This window comes from Solea solea, chromosome 1 (genome assembly GCF_958295425.1).
Source record: "Solea solea chromosome 1, fSolSol10.1, whole genome shotgun sequence".
Taxonomy (NCBI): domain Eukaryota; kingdom Metazoa; phylum Chordata; class Actinopteri; order Pleuronectiformes; family Soleidae; genus Solea; species Solea solea.
Window position 1 is genome coordinate 43885184 of NC_081134.1, and position 19566 is coordinate 43904749.

Sequence of the window (19566 nt, forward strand, 5' to 3'; positions counted from 1 at the left end):
CTGTTGAATCAGTTGCTTCTCGTCAGTAACTGTGTATCCAGTTGGGTGAAGAATCATAATATATAATCGATATTCACTGTCATCTGTATAGGACTGGGCCAATGTTTAAATTGCCTTACTATAACAAAAAAAAAACATTCAAAGTCAGTGAACTATAGTTCAGGTGGCACCTATGTCTCATTCAATCCCAAAAACTTTGAACCATACACCTCAACCAGCTGAAACCACCTGCAGAGGAAACTGATGCCCTTTCTAATGCTGTTAGTTACATTGTTAGCAGGAATGTCTGTATTTGTGTGGCTAGCGGTTAGCTGGCACTTTGCCTGGCTGCCCTCAGAACCTGTCATGAGGGAGGCAGCTTCAGCTTGCAACATCAGCCCAGACAGGAAAAGGCTGATTTTTGGCTGCCCTGTTGAGGTGTCACAGGCTGGGGAGGGAGGGTGAGGTGGGGTTGGATGGAGGTCCAGATGGCACAGCATGGCCCTGCTGTCAACAATCCGCCCACACGGTTAAGATAAGAAGCATGCAGTACATCATGTGAGTGCTTGAGAAAAGAGCACAAGATGCAGTTTGTGGTTTAAAATAGACACATTTGAAGGAATGCTGCGTTGCATCACGTCAGATTGTTGACTCTACTTGCAAATGTTTTTTTTACTGGGAAGTCAGAGGCATGGGGCAAAGCACAGCTGCTCTCTCTTAGTACGAGGATTTACCTTGAACAATTTAAGCTCTTGCCCCATTTGGCCAGTGTTTCGCTCTGTCTTGATCGCTCCTTGAATCTCATCCATGGTACTTCTGGTGTAAATCGGCCTCTCGAGTGCAGCTGTGAGCTGCAAGGCAACACAGTTTTCATCTGACTTATCACGACCTCCTCGCTACATGATCTTGTGAGCTGGAGCTGATAACACTTCTGCATTCGTTTGTGAGTGTGTGCCTCGAAATAGGAGACAGGATTACAATGGGAAGTCAAACACAGATGTGGATGTGAAGAGAACCAAGTGTCCAGCGCCAATTGTGTGTGATCTCGACACAAAATGGGGTGCAAGGGATTGTATTTGGTGTTGGAATTATTCAAAGGTGTTTGGGAGTGTAACATCAATTAAGCTAATCAGAATTATTTCACTTGTCGTGTGCCTGTGCCAGGAGAAACAGAACGGCAAATCAAGAAAGACGGAAAAACTCAAGGAACTTTAGTGAAATGTGGCGCCAGGTTTGTGTTTTGATAAGAACAAGTGCCAGGCGTTGTTGGGGATGAGATAGGTGCACACAGTCTCACATAATGGGTGGTTGCAATGCAAATAATTGCTGTGTTGCATTCAAGATGATTTGTGAGGTTGACACTTATGTGTGAGACACTTATGTCATTATTTCGATTCTTAGCTGAAGCAGCAGAAGGACAGTTAACTAATGGAGGTAAAAAGAGACAGAACCACAGGAGCAGATATATATGCGAGTCCTGTAAACTCTCCATTTAGATCTGAAGGATTAGTCTGTGTGTCTGTGCCCTTTTACACCAAGCGTAAAAATGGCACAACCTCAACAGCACCTCCATACGTGGTCCTTAGCCGGTGGACCCTCTGCCTCCACCGTCTACCAATCCCCTGTCCCATCACTAACTACATTAGACTGCACAAGGTAACTAATAGCACCAACATTCAACCTTCATATACAGTAACTTGTGAGGATTAGGAGGAGCAGGAGGAGCACTGAAAGACGTCCCTGTGTGTTTAACAGCAGAGAGTATGTGCATTGTGAACACGCCTATGCAGGCGCATCTAATGCACTAAAAAAATACTGCACCATTGATTTCAGACCAGCTTTTTCCATTACTGACATTTTAAGTACCTGCCCTGGTGAGGTTCCAAGCAATGGGACATTGACAGACTGTTGGCAATGGAAGAGTCATGAGCATGACTTTTGACACAAGAATCAAACCAAACTTAAAAATCCTGAAAACGCGCGTTACTCTTTTGTAAGGAAATTTCTTAAATCTGAAAAAATTTAACAGAGGTTTGGAGCAGTCTGGTGTATTTAGCGACTGTATTTCAGTTAAGTGACTGTCAGACAGAGTCTGCACTCCGGTCATGCAGGAAGTACTGAACTAATCTTTTTAATTAACTGATTCTAATGACGCAGTACCCTGAAAAGAACAGCTTTACAAGTCACTAGTTTGTGTCGCGTAGTATAGTGATGGGAACAAAAGTTCTTTTCGGTGTACTGAATCTTTAGAATCAGTTCACTAAAAAGATTAGTTCCATCAGTTCTTCTTGCATGACCAGAGCACAGACTCCATCTGACTCCATCTCATCAGTCCTGTCTCTAAAACCACCTCTGTTAAAATGTGGATTTTAGAAATTTTAGAAACACATTTTCTGGAATTTTAAGTCCACTCAGTAAAATAACCACTTGATGTATCAGTACACGTACTGTTTCCTTACAGCCAGAGGAACGGAGATGTCTCGGTCCGCTGTTTTTGTCCCATTGTAGGTTTCAACATGCAACTTAAACATAATTTCATCTTGTTACACTGTCCTCCTCTCATCCCAGTGGCAGCTGAGCTGCAGCATTGCTGAGTCTACACTGTCCTCTTGTTACGGGCCAGCCTAATGTTTAAGTTTGTGCTTACTGGGAAAGTCTGTTAAAACAACAGGTAACTAGACAGTGTGTCTCTATGTTCACGCTTCATTAAGTGTAAACATCTTGCACCGACAAGATTAGCTGTTAGCGTGGGGCACACGGAGATTCCCTCACTGAGTGAGTGAGTGAGCAAGTGCTTTCTTCAATATGTGTTTCATGCAGTCATGCTATGATGACCCACATTGCGGAGGTACTGAAGTAATAACAAACCAAGTAGAGTCAAGCCATGCCGATCCAAGTTGTGCTGGAAAAAGACCACAAGATGGCAGATTGAATTTGTTTGGGGGGTTTTCTAGTTTTTTTTTGTTCTTTTTATGAGAAATGGCTGGCTGTATTAAGATGAAACTGAAAGAAATAGCACAGGGGAGGGAGAAAGAAAAAGAAAAAAAGAGCACATACAAAGGTTATTCTGCTCTCACAATAATCTTTTCAGTACAATATGTCAAAAGGAACAAAAAAATGTGAGAAAAAGATGAGATTCAAGAAAAGACAATGCAAAGGCAGAGCTTGGCTTCATTCATATTCATAATTCATATTTTTCCAGGCACTAACAGTCAAGTTTAAGAGTAATAGCAGCATCAGCTCTTATACCTCAATCTATTTACTGGACCCAAGTATAAAAACTGAAGCGTTGTAGATGAAGTTTCAAAGAGTCTCACGGTTTGATGTGGAATACTGCTGCACACACAGCATGGTGCATTGTTATTTTTAACTTGATGGCTTATATTCACATTTTCTGCCATATGTAAAAACAGTGAAACAAAGTTAAACAATGCTGAGAACTACAAGAAGAGCAGAAACTTTATTCTCCACAAACCTTCTAAATTCCAAACACATATAGTCCTATAGTATTTACAATTAAAGTAAGGGATGTTAAGGGTGGAGGAGTTCATGGGCAGAGGACTTCCTTTCTCTGCACACTGATGGGGACCATAAACCCACCCTCCTACTTTCTGTCTCCTCCCATCCCTACATCCTCTGCTCTCTGTAACTAGGCAACGCTTGCTTGAAATTATTCAGATAGCAGAGGCAAGCCCATCAAAGCCAAAGACAGACAAGCCAAGCCCGCTGTTTTCTTCCTTTCGCTTCTCTAATCCTCTGCCACCTGCTTCTGCACCACCCACTGTACTAATTTATATACTGAGTGCTTGATGAAGCAGTGACAACATAAGCACTGCTCTGATTTCGTACATTTACACACTTTAACACACTGTCCTGTCCCATGGATGAAATGTCACAGTGGACCACTAAAAATTTGTTTGATCAAAAAATCAATATATGGTGCTTTTCCACTATACAGGTCCAGCACAGCTCGGCTCAACTCTACTGGGTTTTCTACCGTTTTCCATTACTAGAGTACCTCCTCAACATGGGCGAAGTCATCATAGCATGGCTGCATGTAACTGCCATTATAGCGACGCACACAAACTAGTAACTAGTGACTTGTAAAGCAGTTATAGCGCATGTCTTGAGGATTTTTAACTGATGTACAGTTCGATTTTCGGTTTGATTCCTATGTCGGATACCGCACTCATGACTCTTCCAGTGCCGGCACTCTGGCAATCAGTGGCCAGCAGTATGTCAAAGTTACATTTAGTATCGGCTCAGCTCGCTATCTAGTACTTATCTTGCTGACGTGGCCATACGGACACATAAGGACGACTGAGGGCTTTACCATTCCAAACCATACCATGTTAAACTATACTAACTATACTACTCCATACCATGACGGAAACACAGCTTTAGATATGGTGTCAATGGTGACATTCCCATGCTGTACACAGGAAGTGAAGCATTTTACTTCACAACTGAGAGAGGCAAGGCAGACATACAACAGCTACATAGTACTAGTACCGGTGTAAAGCGAGACAGCTGCATACAGTTGGACTATGGCCAAAACAGCCAAGAAGCAGCCACGAAAAGTTTTAGACGTGGATTCTACTGTTAAAAATTAACCTGAATGTTCAGTAGGGCTGTGCAATCTTATTTTAATCCCAGTCTTGGCTTCTCATGTTATAAGGAAAGTGCTTCTCCAATAAAAATGTGTTCTCTGCCAATAGAATGCGAAGCAAATCATATGCTTCCTAAACAACTGTCTGACCACAGAACATGCCTGCATGTGCCGACCACAGCTGCTGCTCTTTTAAGGAAAGAGACACAAGTGTTGCATTAACTTGCCAACACCAATGTTCCTCTCCCAACTTCGAGTCTAATCTCTTTCTTCCTCCTTCTCCCTCTTTCAGTTTCTCTCTCTCTCTCTCTCTACAAGGTTCATCCGGTGACAAGCTGTGAACAGACCTGTTGGTGAAAGGAAGGCCATCTGTGCCAAGCTCTGTCATACTCTCTGTCTGTGTTTACATTTCCCCACTACACATTCGCACATGCAAATGTTGGCATGCGTGAGCACAAGTAGAAAAGGACAACTCAACACAAACACATGCAAACACACGTGCATGATGTGTGCTCTCACTAATGCACAAACTTGGTCTTGACTGAGAAACCAAAAGTTCAAAGATAATATCAAACATTATGATGAATCATCCGCACTATAATAACACATAACCAAAATATTAGAATACTACAATTAACTACAGTGTCCGGCTACATTCATTTCTTGTTAACTGAATTGTCTGTCAGGAAATACTTGGTCATACTGCAGTCAAGGTCAATTTCCAACAGCCAATCAACAGCATGTAATTGCCTACACAGTATACACCTGCTCACCAGACCTCCACCAGCAATTCCACTGGTCCCATCTGATGTCTGTATGCTCAGTTAGCTGACTAATTTAGCCTTCACTCCACCAGTCATCAGAGAGCAAGATGTCTGTAGCACAAAGCAATATAGGATTGTAGTGCATGTGAATTTAAAGCACACACATCACTGTTTCACGAACAAAATATTAATTTCTCAAGGACCTCAAACAAGCCCTGGACACGTATACTGTGTTTCCACCATCGTACGGTTTGGTTCAGTTTGGAACAGTACCATTACTTGGTAGGTGGGGTGTGTCACTGTTTATTCTCATACAAAGCTTGACGTCATGTTAGAGACAGACCGAGGGGCCTTGAATTCCCTCGACTTCCAGTCGCAAAAGAGTAACTGTCACCCAATCAGCTGACTGTCATACTCAATGGTGCTTTGGTAACCCAAGGGAAAATGGAATAGTAGGGGCTGGTTATTTTATATAATTTACCCGTTCCACTAGCTGGAAACCACGACTATACCTAGAAGGAATAGGGGGTGGGATAATAATTGCAAATCTCTCACATGGTCATAGTATTTCATGTCAATCTATTTTTAATGTGGGTGTTTTGGTCCTCTCTGGTGCATCACAAATTTATCAGTGTCATTCCAACAGCTGCGGCCAAATAAACTCTTGAGCTTCCAAACACCACATCTAATTGCCATTAAGCCCCCTTTCCACAGCATGCAGTCAAAAGCCCCCCCATTCACTGATTTCTAAATATAACATCTCGGAGCAATGATGTTTCTCTCTTTTCCTTCATTTTCTCTCTCTTTTATCTTTAATAAAATGCCCACTCTCAACACGGAAGATTTGGGGAATACACTACTAACAAGGGTGAAGCCTTGGATCACTAAGACTACAGACATTCCCGCGGATCATTATAGAGACATCTTACAAAAGCCAGAGTTAAACACTTTGACAGGACAAAACTAAAACAAAGGAAAAGATTGAACATTTCACTGCACAAACCCTTGTGTTTATTCACTCGAGTATAGCATTAGTCTGCTTTGACCAAAACATTCAGTGCAGGCATGAGGGAAAAGCCCTTTTCAAACTCCTAAAAGCAAGCAAAGTATCAGGGCTTACCCAAAATACACCTGTGGACGTGACTGCACTTCAGCCAAGTGTTTTGCTAATTAACCCTGATAAAAGTTGGTTTTCCACAATAACGTCCAGCATATACTTCTGTTATAACATATTGTCTATCATCACAATGGTAATGTTAAAGTAATTTATGGAAAGAAAGTGTAATTTTGATTATATTACATGCACTTGTGAAATGTTCAGTGTTCTGTTTTATTATCTGGTTACATACAATGCAAAAACAGAAGAAACTGTGACATTTCATGGTACTTAACAATAAAATCAAGTCATCTACACCCACTACCCCACTCTTCCTCACTACACTCCCAACAGGACGTCTGACATTATCTAAGGATTTCACAGACTACCTATCAGAGATTTGATTGGTTTTACATTTCAGTAATACCTAAAATGAATGAATTTCTTGCACACAGAGATATCTATTCTATTTTAATGACTATTTTCAATCAGAGACCCAGAGGCTTCCTCTCGTCTTTTAATCAGGAGGAGAGAAGACAATTACAATGTGCATTTCTCTGGAGACAAGTGCACAATGATTGAACATTTCAGCAGGTTGTTTGTGGGCAGCAGATGCATCTTTCTGTTATCATTGTGTTTGTGTGTGTACATATTGTACACACAGTATACACAAACATGCACACACACACAAACACACTCCTGCGATCACTCCTTAACAAAGGACCGATCCACACAGACACGTAGAGAGAGTAGTATGTTGTAGAAATGACAGAAATGCAAATCATCTCCCAACAACTGGCAGGATTTTGTAGTTTCTCCAGCAGTAACATTTGGTAACTTTCTAAACATAAAGGAAATAAAACTAATGAACAGTTTCATACACATGCACATATTAATTAATGTGGCATTTACTCGCATTGTGCCATCCAGTGTGGGCAACATTGTTCCCTCTTGTGTCTGTTTGTTTCCCCACCACAGGCTTAAAAAAACAAGACCTATTTTTATAGACTTCCTGAGCTCGATCGTGTGATACATATTTGATTATTTTTGTCCGAAGTCTGGTGTGTGGCCTGGTGGAGGTCTCTGCTCACCCATTTAATGCATATATTTGTCAGACAGATTACGCAAAAAGTGCTGAACTGATCTGAACCAAACTCAGTGAAGGGCTGGTATCCAGGCCTGGGAACAACCTATTGAAATGATGTATTTAGTTACAGGATACGATCCTTAATCCTAATGCAACATCCTCAGCAAGTGGCCCTAATCTGACCCTGAGCCAGAACCTTTACTATAAAACGATGAAAATATCTGCTGACGACAAAATGTGCAATCGGCTAACCCGGTTTTAGACAGCTCATTAAATTGTAGTAAGCGGTGACATGAAGTGTATTGACAGAGTGGCTTGGTTCACTAATAAATATACTGTTGGTGGGTGGGGGTGCCATAATCTTGCCATAATCCACCAAATATAATATTGCTTAATATACAAATTATACTAATATACTGTACTGAATTTTATAATGTTATACTGGATATAAAATGGCTTTAAAACCATTCAAACTCCTCAGCATTTCTGCAGCTGGGAGTCTTTCAGTCAAAACAATAACAAAAGATGTAGCAGCAGAATGTACAGCAATTATAAGTAATTATTATTTTCATAACAGATTAGCCTTTCAATTACTTGATTAAGCAATGACTCATTTGGTCTAATTAAATTGTGAACCAAAACTTGAAATGATAATGTTATTCAGTTTTAATCATTTCTTTGTTATATGGAGCAAATATTCCCATTCAATTATTTGAATTATTAAAAAAAAATCACTGATTAACAAATATTTGATGTTTCATATGAGGTTTTGGCCCAGGAGTTCTAGCAGAGATGGGTAAAGCAGATAATGTCATTAAAAGACAACCAATCTATACATAACATTAGTCCCATCATTTTTAGATTTTAGATTTTAGATGTGTTGTTTCAGAAATGTTAAATATTATATAGACAATATTATTCATGTTTTTCCAAAGGTTTTTCCATAATTTATATATTTAGAGCGAATTTGGTTCAAATTGTTAGCTAATGGCATGTAGGTATTAATAATAGACGTTTGTAATTCTATCCATCTGAAAAATAAGTTTGGCTACAATTATGGGAAAGAGCGAGATTGTTAATTTAATGTAAATGTGTCTTTGTCTAGGACACAATGACTTCAAAGAGAATAAGTGCCATGATTCACCACATCAGCAATCACAACACTATAGTATCATGCACCCAAGATCTAGGTCAACTCGTCTGGAATTCATAGTTAACCTCCCCAGGCTCATCAACCAGGCATGAATAATCCATGTGCAGATTTCAATTACCCTGTAAGAAAGATTAATCAATATGCACATGTGGGTTAGCTCGAGAAATAAGTAATTTTAACACTGATGGGACTGAGATGAGCTCTGGGCCTGGAGCCACAGCTCATTTACTGATGTCCAAGTTAAGTAAAATCTGCGTGAGATTTTACTTAGTGTGAGTAATCCATCTGTTCTGTCTTCCATATCTCCATCAATTTTCCACCTTTTTCTTAAACCTGCTGTGCAAAAAATCTCCCTGAGCGTTTATCTGATCAGATTAGTCTAAAATTAGCTCAACCTTTATTTCTACTGTGTGTCGCAGAGTCAATGAACCTAGTATTACTGAGATATACAGTATAGGACACTGTGTAAACAACAAAATCTTCAGTAATCTTTATCTCTTCTATTGTAGACTTCTTCTTCTGCTGCTACACAAAACAACACTCTTCCTATGGATTTTTTTTAAAATTTGGATTAAAAACACAAAACCACATCAAGAAAAGTTGATCAAGAAATTTCTATTTACATCAGAGGTTCTTTTGTTAAAAGTGACATATTTTGTTCTATGTGATACTGATGATGATCATGTAAAAGAAACCATGTGAACATGTAAGAGAATATGTATTGACATCATGTTAAATTATTTATGTTACTTTACATCCTGATGCAGTAAGTGTCAAACACAATGTTAAAGATGAAACGAACCATTTTTAATCCCTTCATAAATTATGAAATCTATTAGGTATGTGCCATATGTGGAACTGGGGTGAATGATGAATAAATGAATGATTTTTTTTATTTTGAAGATGTGAGAGAGAAGGTTCATGGATGCTGTGAAGGAGGACATGAGGACACAAAGGATAAAGCAAGAAGGAGGCAGAAGATCCCGCTGGGGCAACCCATAAAGGGAGAAGCCAAAAGAAGAACAAGATAAACTACATATATATATATATATAGATATATCTATGAAAATATGTATATGAATGGAAGACAAAGATAAAACAAAAAGAACCTTGTAGAAATTTCAAATCTGATCTGATTCAAATCTGATGCCATGCTGATAAAGATTTTACACCACTGCACCACAGTCTCAAAAGCCACCATTAACTGACTTATTTTTCAGTGTAACTACCAAAGCATGTTTCATATTAAATCAATTTAGAGTGGAAAGAATCTGCTCAGTGACCACATAAACAAGTTGAACAGCAGCACAAGTCTTTCATAAGTGACTTCCTTCACCTGGCGTTTAATTACATAACATTTGAGTTGATAGCAGCCATAAAACATTACTAACCTTTAGGTCAGTCAGTACATCTGCAGCAGCCAACAACCTGTATTGTATTCCTCAAGCAAAGGAACATCCTAATAAAGTGTAATTGGTTAAGTCCCCCCAAAGATTATATTTAAATATGTGCATAATCTGTAGTCAACTGACTTTCAAATCAAATTAAGTACATGGAAGTAATATTTTGACATTTTTCTGTTACACCAACTGTCCTCATGTCGTCCCTCACAACATCCATGATTCTTCTCTGTGGTCTTCCTCTTTTCCTCCTGTCTGGCAGCTCCTTCTTCAACATCCTTTGTCCTAAATAATCACTATCCCTCCTCTGCACGTGACCAAACCATCTCAACCTTGCCTCTTTCACATTATCTCCAAACCTTTCAACCTGAGCTGTCCCTCGTACATGCTCATTTTCAGTCCTGTCACTCTCAAAGATAATCTCAGCATTTTCAGCTCTGCCACCTCCAGCTTTGCCTCCTGTTTTTTTAGACAGTGCCACAGTCTCTAAGCCATACACCACAGCAGGTCTCACTACCGTCTTGCAGACTTTCCCTTTCACTTTTGCTGCTGTCCTTCTGTCACATATCACCCCTGACACTCGTCTCCACCCACTCCACCCTGCCTGCACTTGCTTCTTCGCCTCTCTTGTGCACAGTCCAGTTCTTCAAAGGTTGAACACAAGTAGGAATAAATGGAGACAAATAAGCTGTCGGAGGAGGGATGAATTATGATCAAAACACAGGGGAGTGTATCCTGAGATAAAGAAAACACTCTATCTAATCAGATTATACTGCTGATTTGTAAAATGGGCCACTTGACAGATCTTTAACTTGGAAAGAGACTGTTTCAATGAGCACTTGCGCATGGAGAGCATTTATTTTGTTTTTGCATGCACCAAAGCGTGCATGCGTGTCATCATCACGTCAGTGATTCACATGGCTGATTTTGTTTTTGGGGGAGGTGTTTTTTAGTTTTGTTTTTTATCACCACATGTGTCCACACCTGCAACACAAAAGACAAGCAGAAGCATTCATGCACTCTATGCAAACAGAGCCATACTATTAGTAAAGGTAAAACCAAATCAAACACAAATAGGGCTGCAACGATTAATGGATAACTAAAATGTATTGTCTAATATTTAGGATAGTCTCTTATTTTTCATTTTATTTACTCCACATAAAAAGAAATTATTAGAACTAATTTTGGTTTGTAGACAAAATACGCACCAAAACACCAATTTCTCAACATTTTCTGACATTCTATGGACCAACCAAGTACTCAATTAATCGCTTAAAATAATCAATCATGATTTTATTGTTAGTTGCAGCTCAACACACAACACATGACTTATATATATACGATATGCAGGCACAGAGAGGCCATAGAGGCAAGAAAAACATGTGTACTCAAGATTACACCTGCTCCTGGGTTGGGTGTGCTGGCCTTTAGTAACATCACACTTTCTTTTAGGGCCAAGCTGTGTTAACTCTACAGGATATGCACTGGACTCATCAGGCTGTGGAATGTCATTACAGGTCCAGTGACTGGGTCAAAGGGGCATTACCTAAAGACTTGTGTAAACAACTATGTTGGATAAACACTAAAAAGCCTGTTCTTGCAGTCTCTTTTCCTCAAGTGTGTAACAAACACAATCTTAGGCTTTGTGTTACCATTTGTTGGTTAAACTCTCCTCTATTCACAAGACAAAAGGGAACTCTTCTTTAAGATCCTCTTGTTCTCATATTACTGTATATTTACATGCACTGACTGTTGCACAAATGATCTTTATATTCTGCAAACTTTGAGACACACACCACATAAGTGCTTTGAATAGTTTTCCTCATTTATTCAGAAGCAAAACAAAAGCATTTATTCATATTTGTGAACATGGACCCAGCTAGGACTGCAACTATTACTCCATTAAGTGTCAGAAAATTATTTTTAGAAAGTCAGTTTGATAAATAAAAATGACAGAAATGATGCCCTCAAATATCTTGTTTTGCCCTCAAACGCAACAGAGAAAAACAAATATTCCAATTTATTTACAAAAGCACTCAAATCAATGACCAATGAGTTCATTTAGTAATCAATTAATTTCCCCTAGACCCAGAGACCCAAACTGTGCCCCTCTTAACCCCATTTAGAACATGTGTTTATGTCATCAAACTTATACATACAGTAAATGTTACCGCCGCACATTATTAAAGAATCAAATAATGGCAACAAGCAACCAAAACTTCCCTTTGTCTAAGCACAACCAAGAGAGGAAGGTCGATCATTCACCTGGTTCAATCCTCGCAAATCTAGCTACAAGCACAGCACTGTAGTGTTTGTATACTATGTACTATATGTTATATCACAACAGGTAACAAAGGATTAAAGGATATCAGGGACATTTTCCAAAAAAAAAAAACTCTTAAAAGATTATACTGGTTAACTCACCGCTAGACTCATTACGTTGCCCGCTCACAGTTCAGACCCTCAAGCTCTCCCAATTACTCACTCCAGGTAGCCCAATCCTCACAGGGAGGAGTACAGTGAGGTTGACTGGCCCCTTTTTTTTGAAGCACATCATTTAGACTGAGCAATACAGCTTCGGGGGAAAAAAGCTGCCATGTCAGAGAAAGTGAAAAACACATAAGCCCAAATGGAATTTGGACCTGTTTTTTTGGCAGGCATCATGCTATCTGTATCCACTAGGCGTTGTTACTGTGTGACAAAAGCCATGTTCTTGACCCATTGTGAGTACTGAGACAATGTGTTGCCAAGTCAGGTGTGAGGCACCAAAGCCTGAATTGAGTTTTCTCCAACAGCTTAAGCGTAAGGACTGGGTCCTGTCATGTGTCATGTTTTCAAATAACCACACATTTACACAAGCATTACTGGTAATTTCCTGTTAGTGGTGGCATGTTGGAGTAATTTCCTTCCCTCTCCTCTTCCCATTTCCTTACTAATGACTGGGTTTCCTACATTTTTTGTCAATGACACACAATTACATACACAGAGGACCATTGAGCAGAAGCGCTGTGTGTTAAAACTGCACAGTATATCTGATAAATTGCAGATGTTTTCAACTAAAATGTGCAGAAAATGTGTTAAATGTGTTGCACCTTGCCATAAACACTACCCATCATTATCACATCACCTCCCAGCAGAACACAAATCGACTGTCACCCTTCAATACGCTGTCCCAGCCACACTTACACACACTTTCACACAATGTGAAGATGACGCAAAACCTTGAGGTCAAGCCATCAAGTCATGTCTCCATAACAACACCTCGTTTATACCCAATCAAGTTAACAGAGAGAAATTAAACCACAGAGGGTTTGAGCCAAGATATTGGTCAAGACAGCGCCAACCTGGATGCCTGTGACAGAATGGATGGATGGAGGGACACAGTGAGCCTTGAAATATTCATATCACCATCTTTCTAAGAGGAGAGACCTGCAGCAAATGGCTGACTTCAATAGAGATGTTTTACAGGGGGGGGGGGACTCCTGTTAATTACAGACCCATACTGATTTCAAACGTGCTGTATGTCCAACTCAAAGAGGAAGCTTACAGTACTGTAGCTATTGGTACAATGGATGGGTGGGTCCTTTACACAGATGTTGCAAGTTCCCTTTGGCTGTTAATGCTGCAGAGGCTACAAAATAAGACATACATTACTATCCACAACTATTTTAGCATGGCTTTAAGTGTACTAAACATCTAACTGTATTAGAAGACACTACAAAAACATAACAGAAAAGCAGCAAATACACAACCAAGAAGTCAAGGATAAAGTGCTTTCCTGCAATGGTGGGAGGCCATTTGACATAAAATGAGCAAACTCAAAGACTTCATAAATAAAAAGGTACGGACAATACGTCAATACCATCTGCATTGGTTTTTATTAAAAAGCCCCCATCCGTCATGATATAATGGGCGATAAAACATGATCATTCTTATGCTGTGTTGTTGTAATAATAATAATAATAATAATAATGATGATGTTGTTAAGCGTGTGTTCTAATATTACGGTGTTTTAATATGTCATTCTTCTTACCATCTAAATTCTCTCTGTCGCTGATGTGCTGCAGGTTGCAGCCCGTGTCTTCGCGGCTCAGCTCGGGCTCGGGTCGGTAGGTCTCCAGTCTGGAGTGGGTATTCCTCCGGTGCTTGGGGCTCGACGACACGCAGCAGGAGGTTGTATTCCCCATGGTGTCAGCGGGCGATTGTGGTGGTTAATGTCGTCTACCTTGAGCCCTGTGGCTGCGCTGCTACGAGAGAGGAAAAAACGGGGCGGTAACGCGGACACAGACCTGGCGCAAAACTACTAACTGGCCCCCGGTGTCCCCTCAGCGTTACATGCCCGTCCGTCTGTATAAACTACGCTGAAGTCATTTCTTACGCTGATAAAATTGTAAGTTAAGCTAATAAATGAAGAGTAGCCCACCGTCCCCTCTGAATTCTCCAAGCGAGGACAGAGTGAAGTGTCTATATCACAGGCTTCGGTTGCACCGACGACTCCCTCGCCTTGCTATTCCCGTGAGACTCGTCTTTTTGTCATCAACACATTTTTGGCTCACACTAACTTCACAGCGACGTGAGTGAATATGAGGACATGTTGTTTCAGTTGGTCAGAAGAAGATAATTTCGCCCCCAGCACTACATGGTTGCCATGTACTGGAGACTGCTGCTACTGCTGCTACATCCGCTGCCGTGCTGCTTTCACGTGCATTCCGTAAAGTCGGATTTTTTTGTACCTACGTGATATATAGACATGGCTTGACATACTCCTAATAGTGATTTGTTTGTTTGTTTTGAAAGATGATCATTTTGTCACATACTATCTTACTTAATCTCACGGAACTATAAACATATTAAACATGTTAAATATGTGAATAAACTGCAGTTTTTTTGGTCTCTCCTTTTATGTTTGACTGTTGATATTTTAAATGTATTTTAGTGTTATTTTCTACTGAAGAGAATACGATACTTCACTCAAGGGACTTTTTGTTAAAATAAAGGTTAAAAAAGTGAATTAATGTTAATTTTATTATTATTATCTTTGTGCACCATTTAGAAGGTGCTTATTGCAAGGCCTGGGGAATAAGCAGAATATTTTTTTTAATTACTTGGGCTGTAACTTTTTTGATCATTTTAAACTGAAATTGCTGCAACTGTACTTTTTTTGGTCTCTTATTGTGCATGACACTAAAGAATCAATCAATGAATCAATCAACCAATCGGCAGCTATTCACATAATTGGGATCATGCTTTCTGCATCTGTGAGATGCAACATTGAAACATTAAGAGAACATTTGCTAAAATGAGCTGGGATTTTCTCTGCTGGAAAATAATTATGATCATACATATATCTATGATCATACATGCATGCAGCCTGAAATCTCAATATTTCCGACAGTACTTAAACGTACCTTTAAAACCCTTTCAGCACTATAATGGAAAAGGTTCCGGTTCAAGTGGGTGGTTACTCCTGTGTAATAAACGGACAATTATGACTATCTCATGGGACACAATAAATCATTCAAGACGAATATAGTTAAGAGTGGAATAGAGAGAAGGAAATCAGCCAATGATTCAAGTGCTTTCCTGAGTCCCATTAATGATTTGTTGCTTTTAAATGTATTTCTAATTTTATATAGGTATTATAACTTTTTGAGTTCAACTGATGTTTGACAAATACGCAAAGGGCTTTGCTTTGCCCATGTCAGAGTGAAATGGTCTAAATCTCTCTGCAGTATTAAGTAGGATTAGTGGAGGTCAACGTAAACAAAGTGGAGTCCTGAGGAATGGCCTAATCACTTCAGAAGATTCCTTGAATTGTCAGAAACTGATGTGCAGACACAGAGGCCACAGACTTACACTGATGATGGTACCTGAATGAAGGACAAGGAGAACACACGGCCTTTTTGCATGATTACACATGTTGTACTCTAAGATCTGGTAAAGTGTTACAGCACAGCCTGCTGGTAATATTAATATATTGCATTTAATAATAAGAAACTCTCCCATATATACTGCTACTGAGGGGTAGCTAATCCTAATACCCTGAGTTTCAACACAAAACGTTTAGATTCAGCTGTCACTATATTTAGAAGCCTTTTATAAACTGTAACGCAAACTACACGATTGTCTGAAACTGAAACATCTGGTTTAAAATGTTTTAAATGAATTAGAGGCAGAAACATTTGGCTGTATGTTGATGTTTTTCCTAAATGCACTCTATTTCATTGAATAATTTACTGATTATGTGATTTTATATCACACTCTGTATATGTTAAGTAGTTTATGTATATTTTAAGTTGTTTATTTGCTTGAGTAGTTGCATCTATGTACTGCTGCCCATCTTGGCCAGGACACTATTGCAAAAGAGATTTTTAATCTCAATGAGCTTTTATTCCTGGTTAAATAAAGGTTATAATAATACTTACATCAATCACCACAGATGAAACGGTGACACTTTTCATGAACTGGTGAAAAATGGTGAATCGGAGAATTACAGGAATAAGGTTTCAAAACAGGTTCTTGTGCAAGGCTCCACGGTGTTGGATTATTTCCCTTTGTCATTGTTTTCCTCCCAGAAAACAGCTTGAGAGCGACAGAGCAGGGAACTTGCATACAGCCTTCTGCCAGGAAAGATTACTTTGCTTTGTCAGTGACACGCCAAGCAATCAACACACATACTTGCTTTGTTATCTTTCTTTCTTTTGTCTCTCTGGCTCAGATTAAGAACAAATGGAATCACTTTGTTTTGACTTGCATTACAAAAAAATGGTCCCTGGTTAACTTAACTTACTGAACTATAATTATATTATGTAGGTCTTAATTTAAGGTATACTCACACATGGGAAAACATTATTTATTGAGGCAAATATATTTTTTCTTCATAATAAAGAGACAGCAGTAGAAAAAATTCAAAAGTAAAATCTAAATAAATAACTAAAAGCAAAGTCACATTTAAACAGCACATATCATGTATACACCTCTAAACACATGCAGGTGTGTTTCATTTAAAACTGAACAAAAGAAACAGAGTTAATGTTTAATTGTGAAACTTGTGGATTCATTTTGGCTTTTTCCGCTGAGGAGGCGGGCGATGACATCACACTTTCACTACTCCCCGGGTGAGTCTGCAAAGCTTTCTAAAAGGATGTCTCTAGGTCCATATTCCAACCATTCCTTGCCATCTTGTTGTCACACTTTAATGTAGCCATTGTGTTATTTTTCGCATCTTTTTGCTTTTTTCTCAAGGCTCTGAGCTCCTTAGTGAGAATCCTGTTTTGATGTCTTAATATGGCCACGCGTTCTTCCAACTTTTTCACATATTCCTTCTTTATTCGTTGACATGTCTGGGCAAAAATCCTGGGAAGCAACAATGACAGTAAGCATCAGCATGGCGCTTTTCTACAAGCACAATAACAGAATAACAGAACCTGGAAAAAATGAAACAATAAGAGCTCAATAAAATGCAAACAAATAGTGATACAATGTTGTTTACGAAGTAAGTATGAAAATAGCCGATCAAGTCTGCCAACGCAGCCTTTACTCCGAACATATAAGCTGTAGATCAGATAATGTGCAGCGTCAAAATTAGCAGTTTAAGGCTCTGGATGGATTAGAATGATGCAGCTGAGTGATGACAGGTGTGTGGATCTTATTATGACATGTAATGATCATCATCTACTGGCATTTCCACAATACCGAAGACAGGGCAGAATATTAAATAGAAAAAAATAGAATATTAAATCCTCAATGGCTGAAACCCCACATTATATTCTCAAACATTATATACTGAATCGAATATAGCCAAAATCAACTGCTACCTTTTCTTTATCGAGCAAACTTTTCTCTTTCGTAGTTCTGATAAGGCTATTGAGTAGTGAGAGACGTTATTGTCGCCCACCCCATGTGGAATACTGGAGCTGGGATTTTGTCGCTGGTCATCTTCAGGAGCTGGCAAGACACATAACAAGTCAGACAAGACTGGGCTTTAGTAACCAGTTTAGTTAGTAACCACTTTTCTTTTCAAAAAATGTAAAATGTATGTGTATACATACATAAAAGAAGCCATGTTAACTCGTCATCATGATGTCATTTCTATTACATGATGACCAAAGTAAGTTTAGTTCTCATGTTGAACTGTGATGACGAACTTTAAACTATGGAGGGCAGCGTTACACCTCTCAGTGTACAATGTGTCGGGTATAGTCATAAGGAGAAGAAGAGGTTATTTATGCATTCTGATACAAAATTATGAAATTTTGACTTCATCACATCATCATATGACTTCATGAGGATGTTAGGGAGATGTTGTTACTACCAAGCCTCATAAGCTTTATGTAATGTATGTCATAACCCTATACAAAAATATCCTTCTTTCCAATATCTGATTGTGACAACTTAACCTATGCTATATTTTTTAAATATGGTATTATTATTATTATTACAAATACTGAAAGTGGCCCTTTGCTCTTTTGAATAGATAACAGCGAACAAACCTGTTTCTGTCTCATCCCCAGTTACAGCCATACTGTGTTTACCACAGCGTTTTCCAAGCGGTTCAGAGTCTCCTCTCTGACTGAGTTGTTGCCACAGCCAACAACCAAGTGAGCTATGATGTTTGTCTTTGAGGAGGAATTTTTCTTTCATCTAAAAAACAGTGCAGCTCTTTGAAGACTGATATGCTTCATCATAAATACATTTTGTGATATAAACATTTTATTGTGTATGCCAGAGATATCCCTTGGTATCATTAAAAACTGTATATCATTAAAAAAAAAAAGTATTCTGTAAAACTAAGCTGGTCGTAAACGAAAAGGAGGACCTGACTTCTCCATATGAGGGTCGCAGGGGAGCTGGAGCCAATCCCTGCTGACATAGGACAAAAGGACAGATCGCCAATCCATCACAGGGCCAACACACAGAAACCACCAACTGTTCAATTACACATTTACACCTACAGTCAATTTAGAGTGTCCATAGCTTATATGTGCCTGACTCCTTTCATCATCTGTGAGTTCCATTTAAACATCAAAGACATTTAAAAAGTTATACTTTCTTCTTCCAGTAAAGTTCTGGCAGGCTATTGTCTAAGCAGGGTCCATGGTTCCCCCACCCTGAACCCATGATTCCTCTACTTCCCATGAGTAATGTCAGCCTTTCTGTCACCAATCTTCCCATCTTCCCTAAATTAGAAGTCAGTGCTATTGGTCTGTGACGCCTTCTTTCCCCGTTTCTTCCAACGAGATGGTATCTTCCTGTTTCCCATACGTGATTGTAAAGGTGTTGGATCCTACAACACTAATGTTAATGTTTAAACATGGTATTCCCTTAGAGTCCGATTTTTTTAACTACACGGGACAGACATGACTTAACAGACGGATGATTTAAATCAAAGTGGCAGAGAGGGCCTCAAGATGGCTGTGGCACACTTTGTTTTATGTGTTTTTTTGTTGTTTTTTACTGAACTGTAAATTGTGAGTTG

At 39.2% G+C, this 19566-nt stretch overlaps 2 protein-coding genes across 5 annotated transcripts in view; both read right to left on the minus strand.

Annotated features, from left to right (window-relative positions):
* ccny (cyclin Y) overlaps nucleotides 1–14781 on the minus strand; it is a 35884-nt gene extending 21103 nt beyond the window's left edge. For 2 of the 4 annotated variants that reach the window (XM_058632941.1, XM_058632939.1), the window contains exon 1: nucleotides 14122–14781. In XM_058632941.1, the coding sequence (XP_058488924.1) occupies nucleotides 14122–14275 (154 nt within the window). In that variant the 5' untranslated portion in view covers nucleotides 14276–14781. The remainder of the gene's footprint in view (nucleotides 1–14121) is intronic. The other 2 variants (XM_058632942.1, XM_058632940.1) reach the window with 1 other exon arrangement.
* A 1865-nt stretch (nucleotides 14782–16646) lies between these two features.
* LOC131468747 (cyclic AMP response element-binding protein B-like) lies at nucleotides 16647–19010 on the minus strand. The gene is made up of 4 exons (XM_058643319.1): nucleotides 18907–19010; nucleotides 18581–18731; nucleotides 17906–18035; nucleotides 16647–17444 (listed from the first exon to the last, which is right to left on the minus strand). The coding sequence occupies exons 1-4, from the start codon at nucleotides 18958–18960 to the stop codon at nucleotides 17225–17227; spliced, it is 555 nt and encodes a 184-aa protein (XP_058499302.1). The 5' UTR covers nucleotides 18961–19010; the 3' UTR covers nucleotides 16647–17224.
* Nucleotides 19011–19566: the final 556 nt, after the last annotated feature.

Bases quoted from the DNA above. Each gene is read 5' to 3' on its own strand.
- LOC131468747 (XM_058643319.1), bottom strand. From the start codon at position 18,960: ATGTCAGCAGGGATTGGCTCCAGCTCCCCTGCGACCCTCATATGGAGA. The intron at 18,732-18,906 runs GTCCTCCTTTTC...ACTGTTTTTTAG, and splicing joins CCCTCATATGGAGAAGTCAG to ATGAAAGAAAAATTCCTCCT. The intron at 17,445-17,905 runs GTAGCAGTTGAT...GTTGCTTCCCAG, and splicing joins GTTTGCTCGATAAAGAAAAG to GATTTTTGCCCAGACATGTC.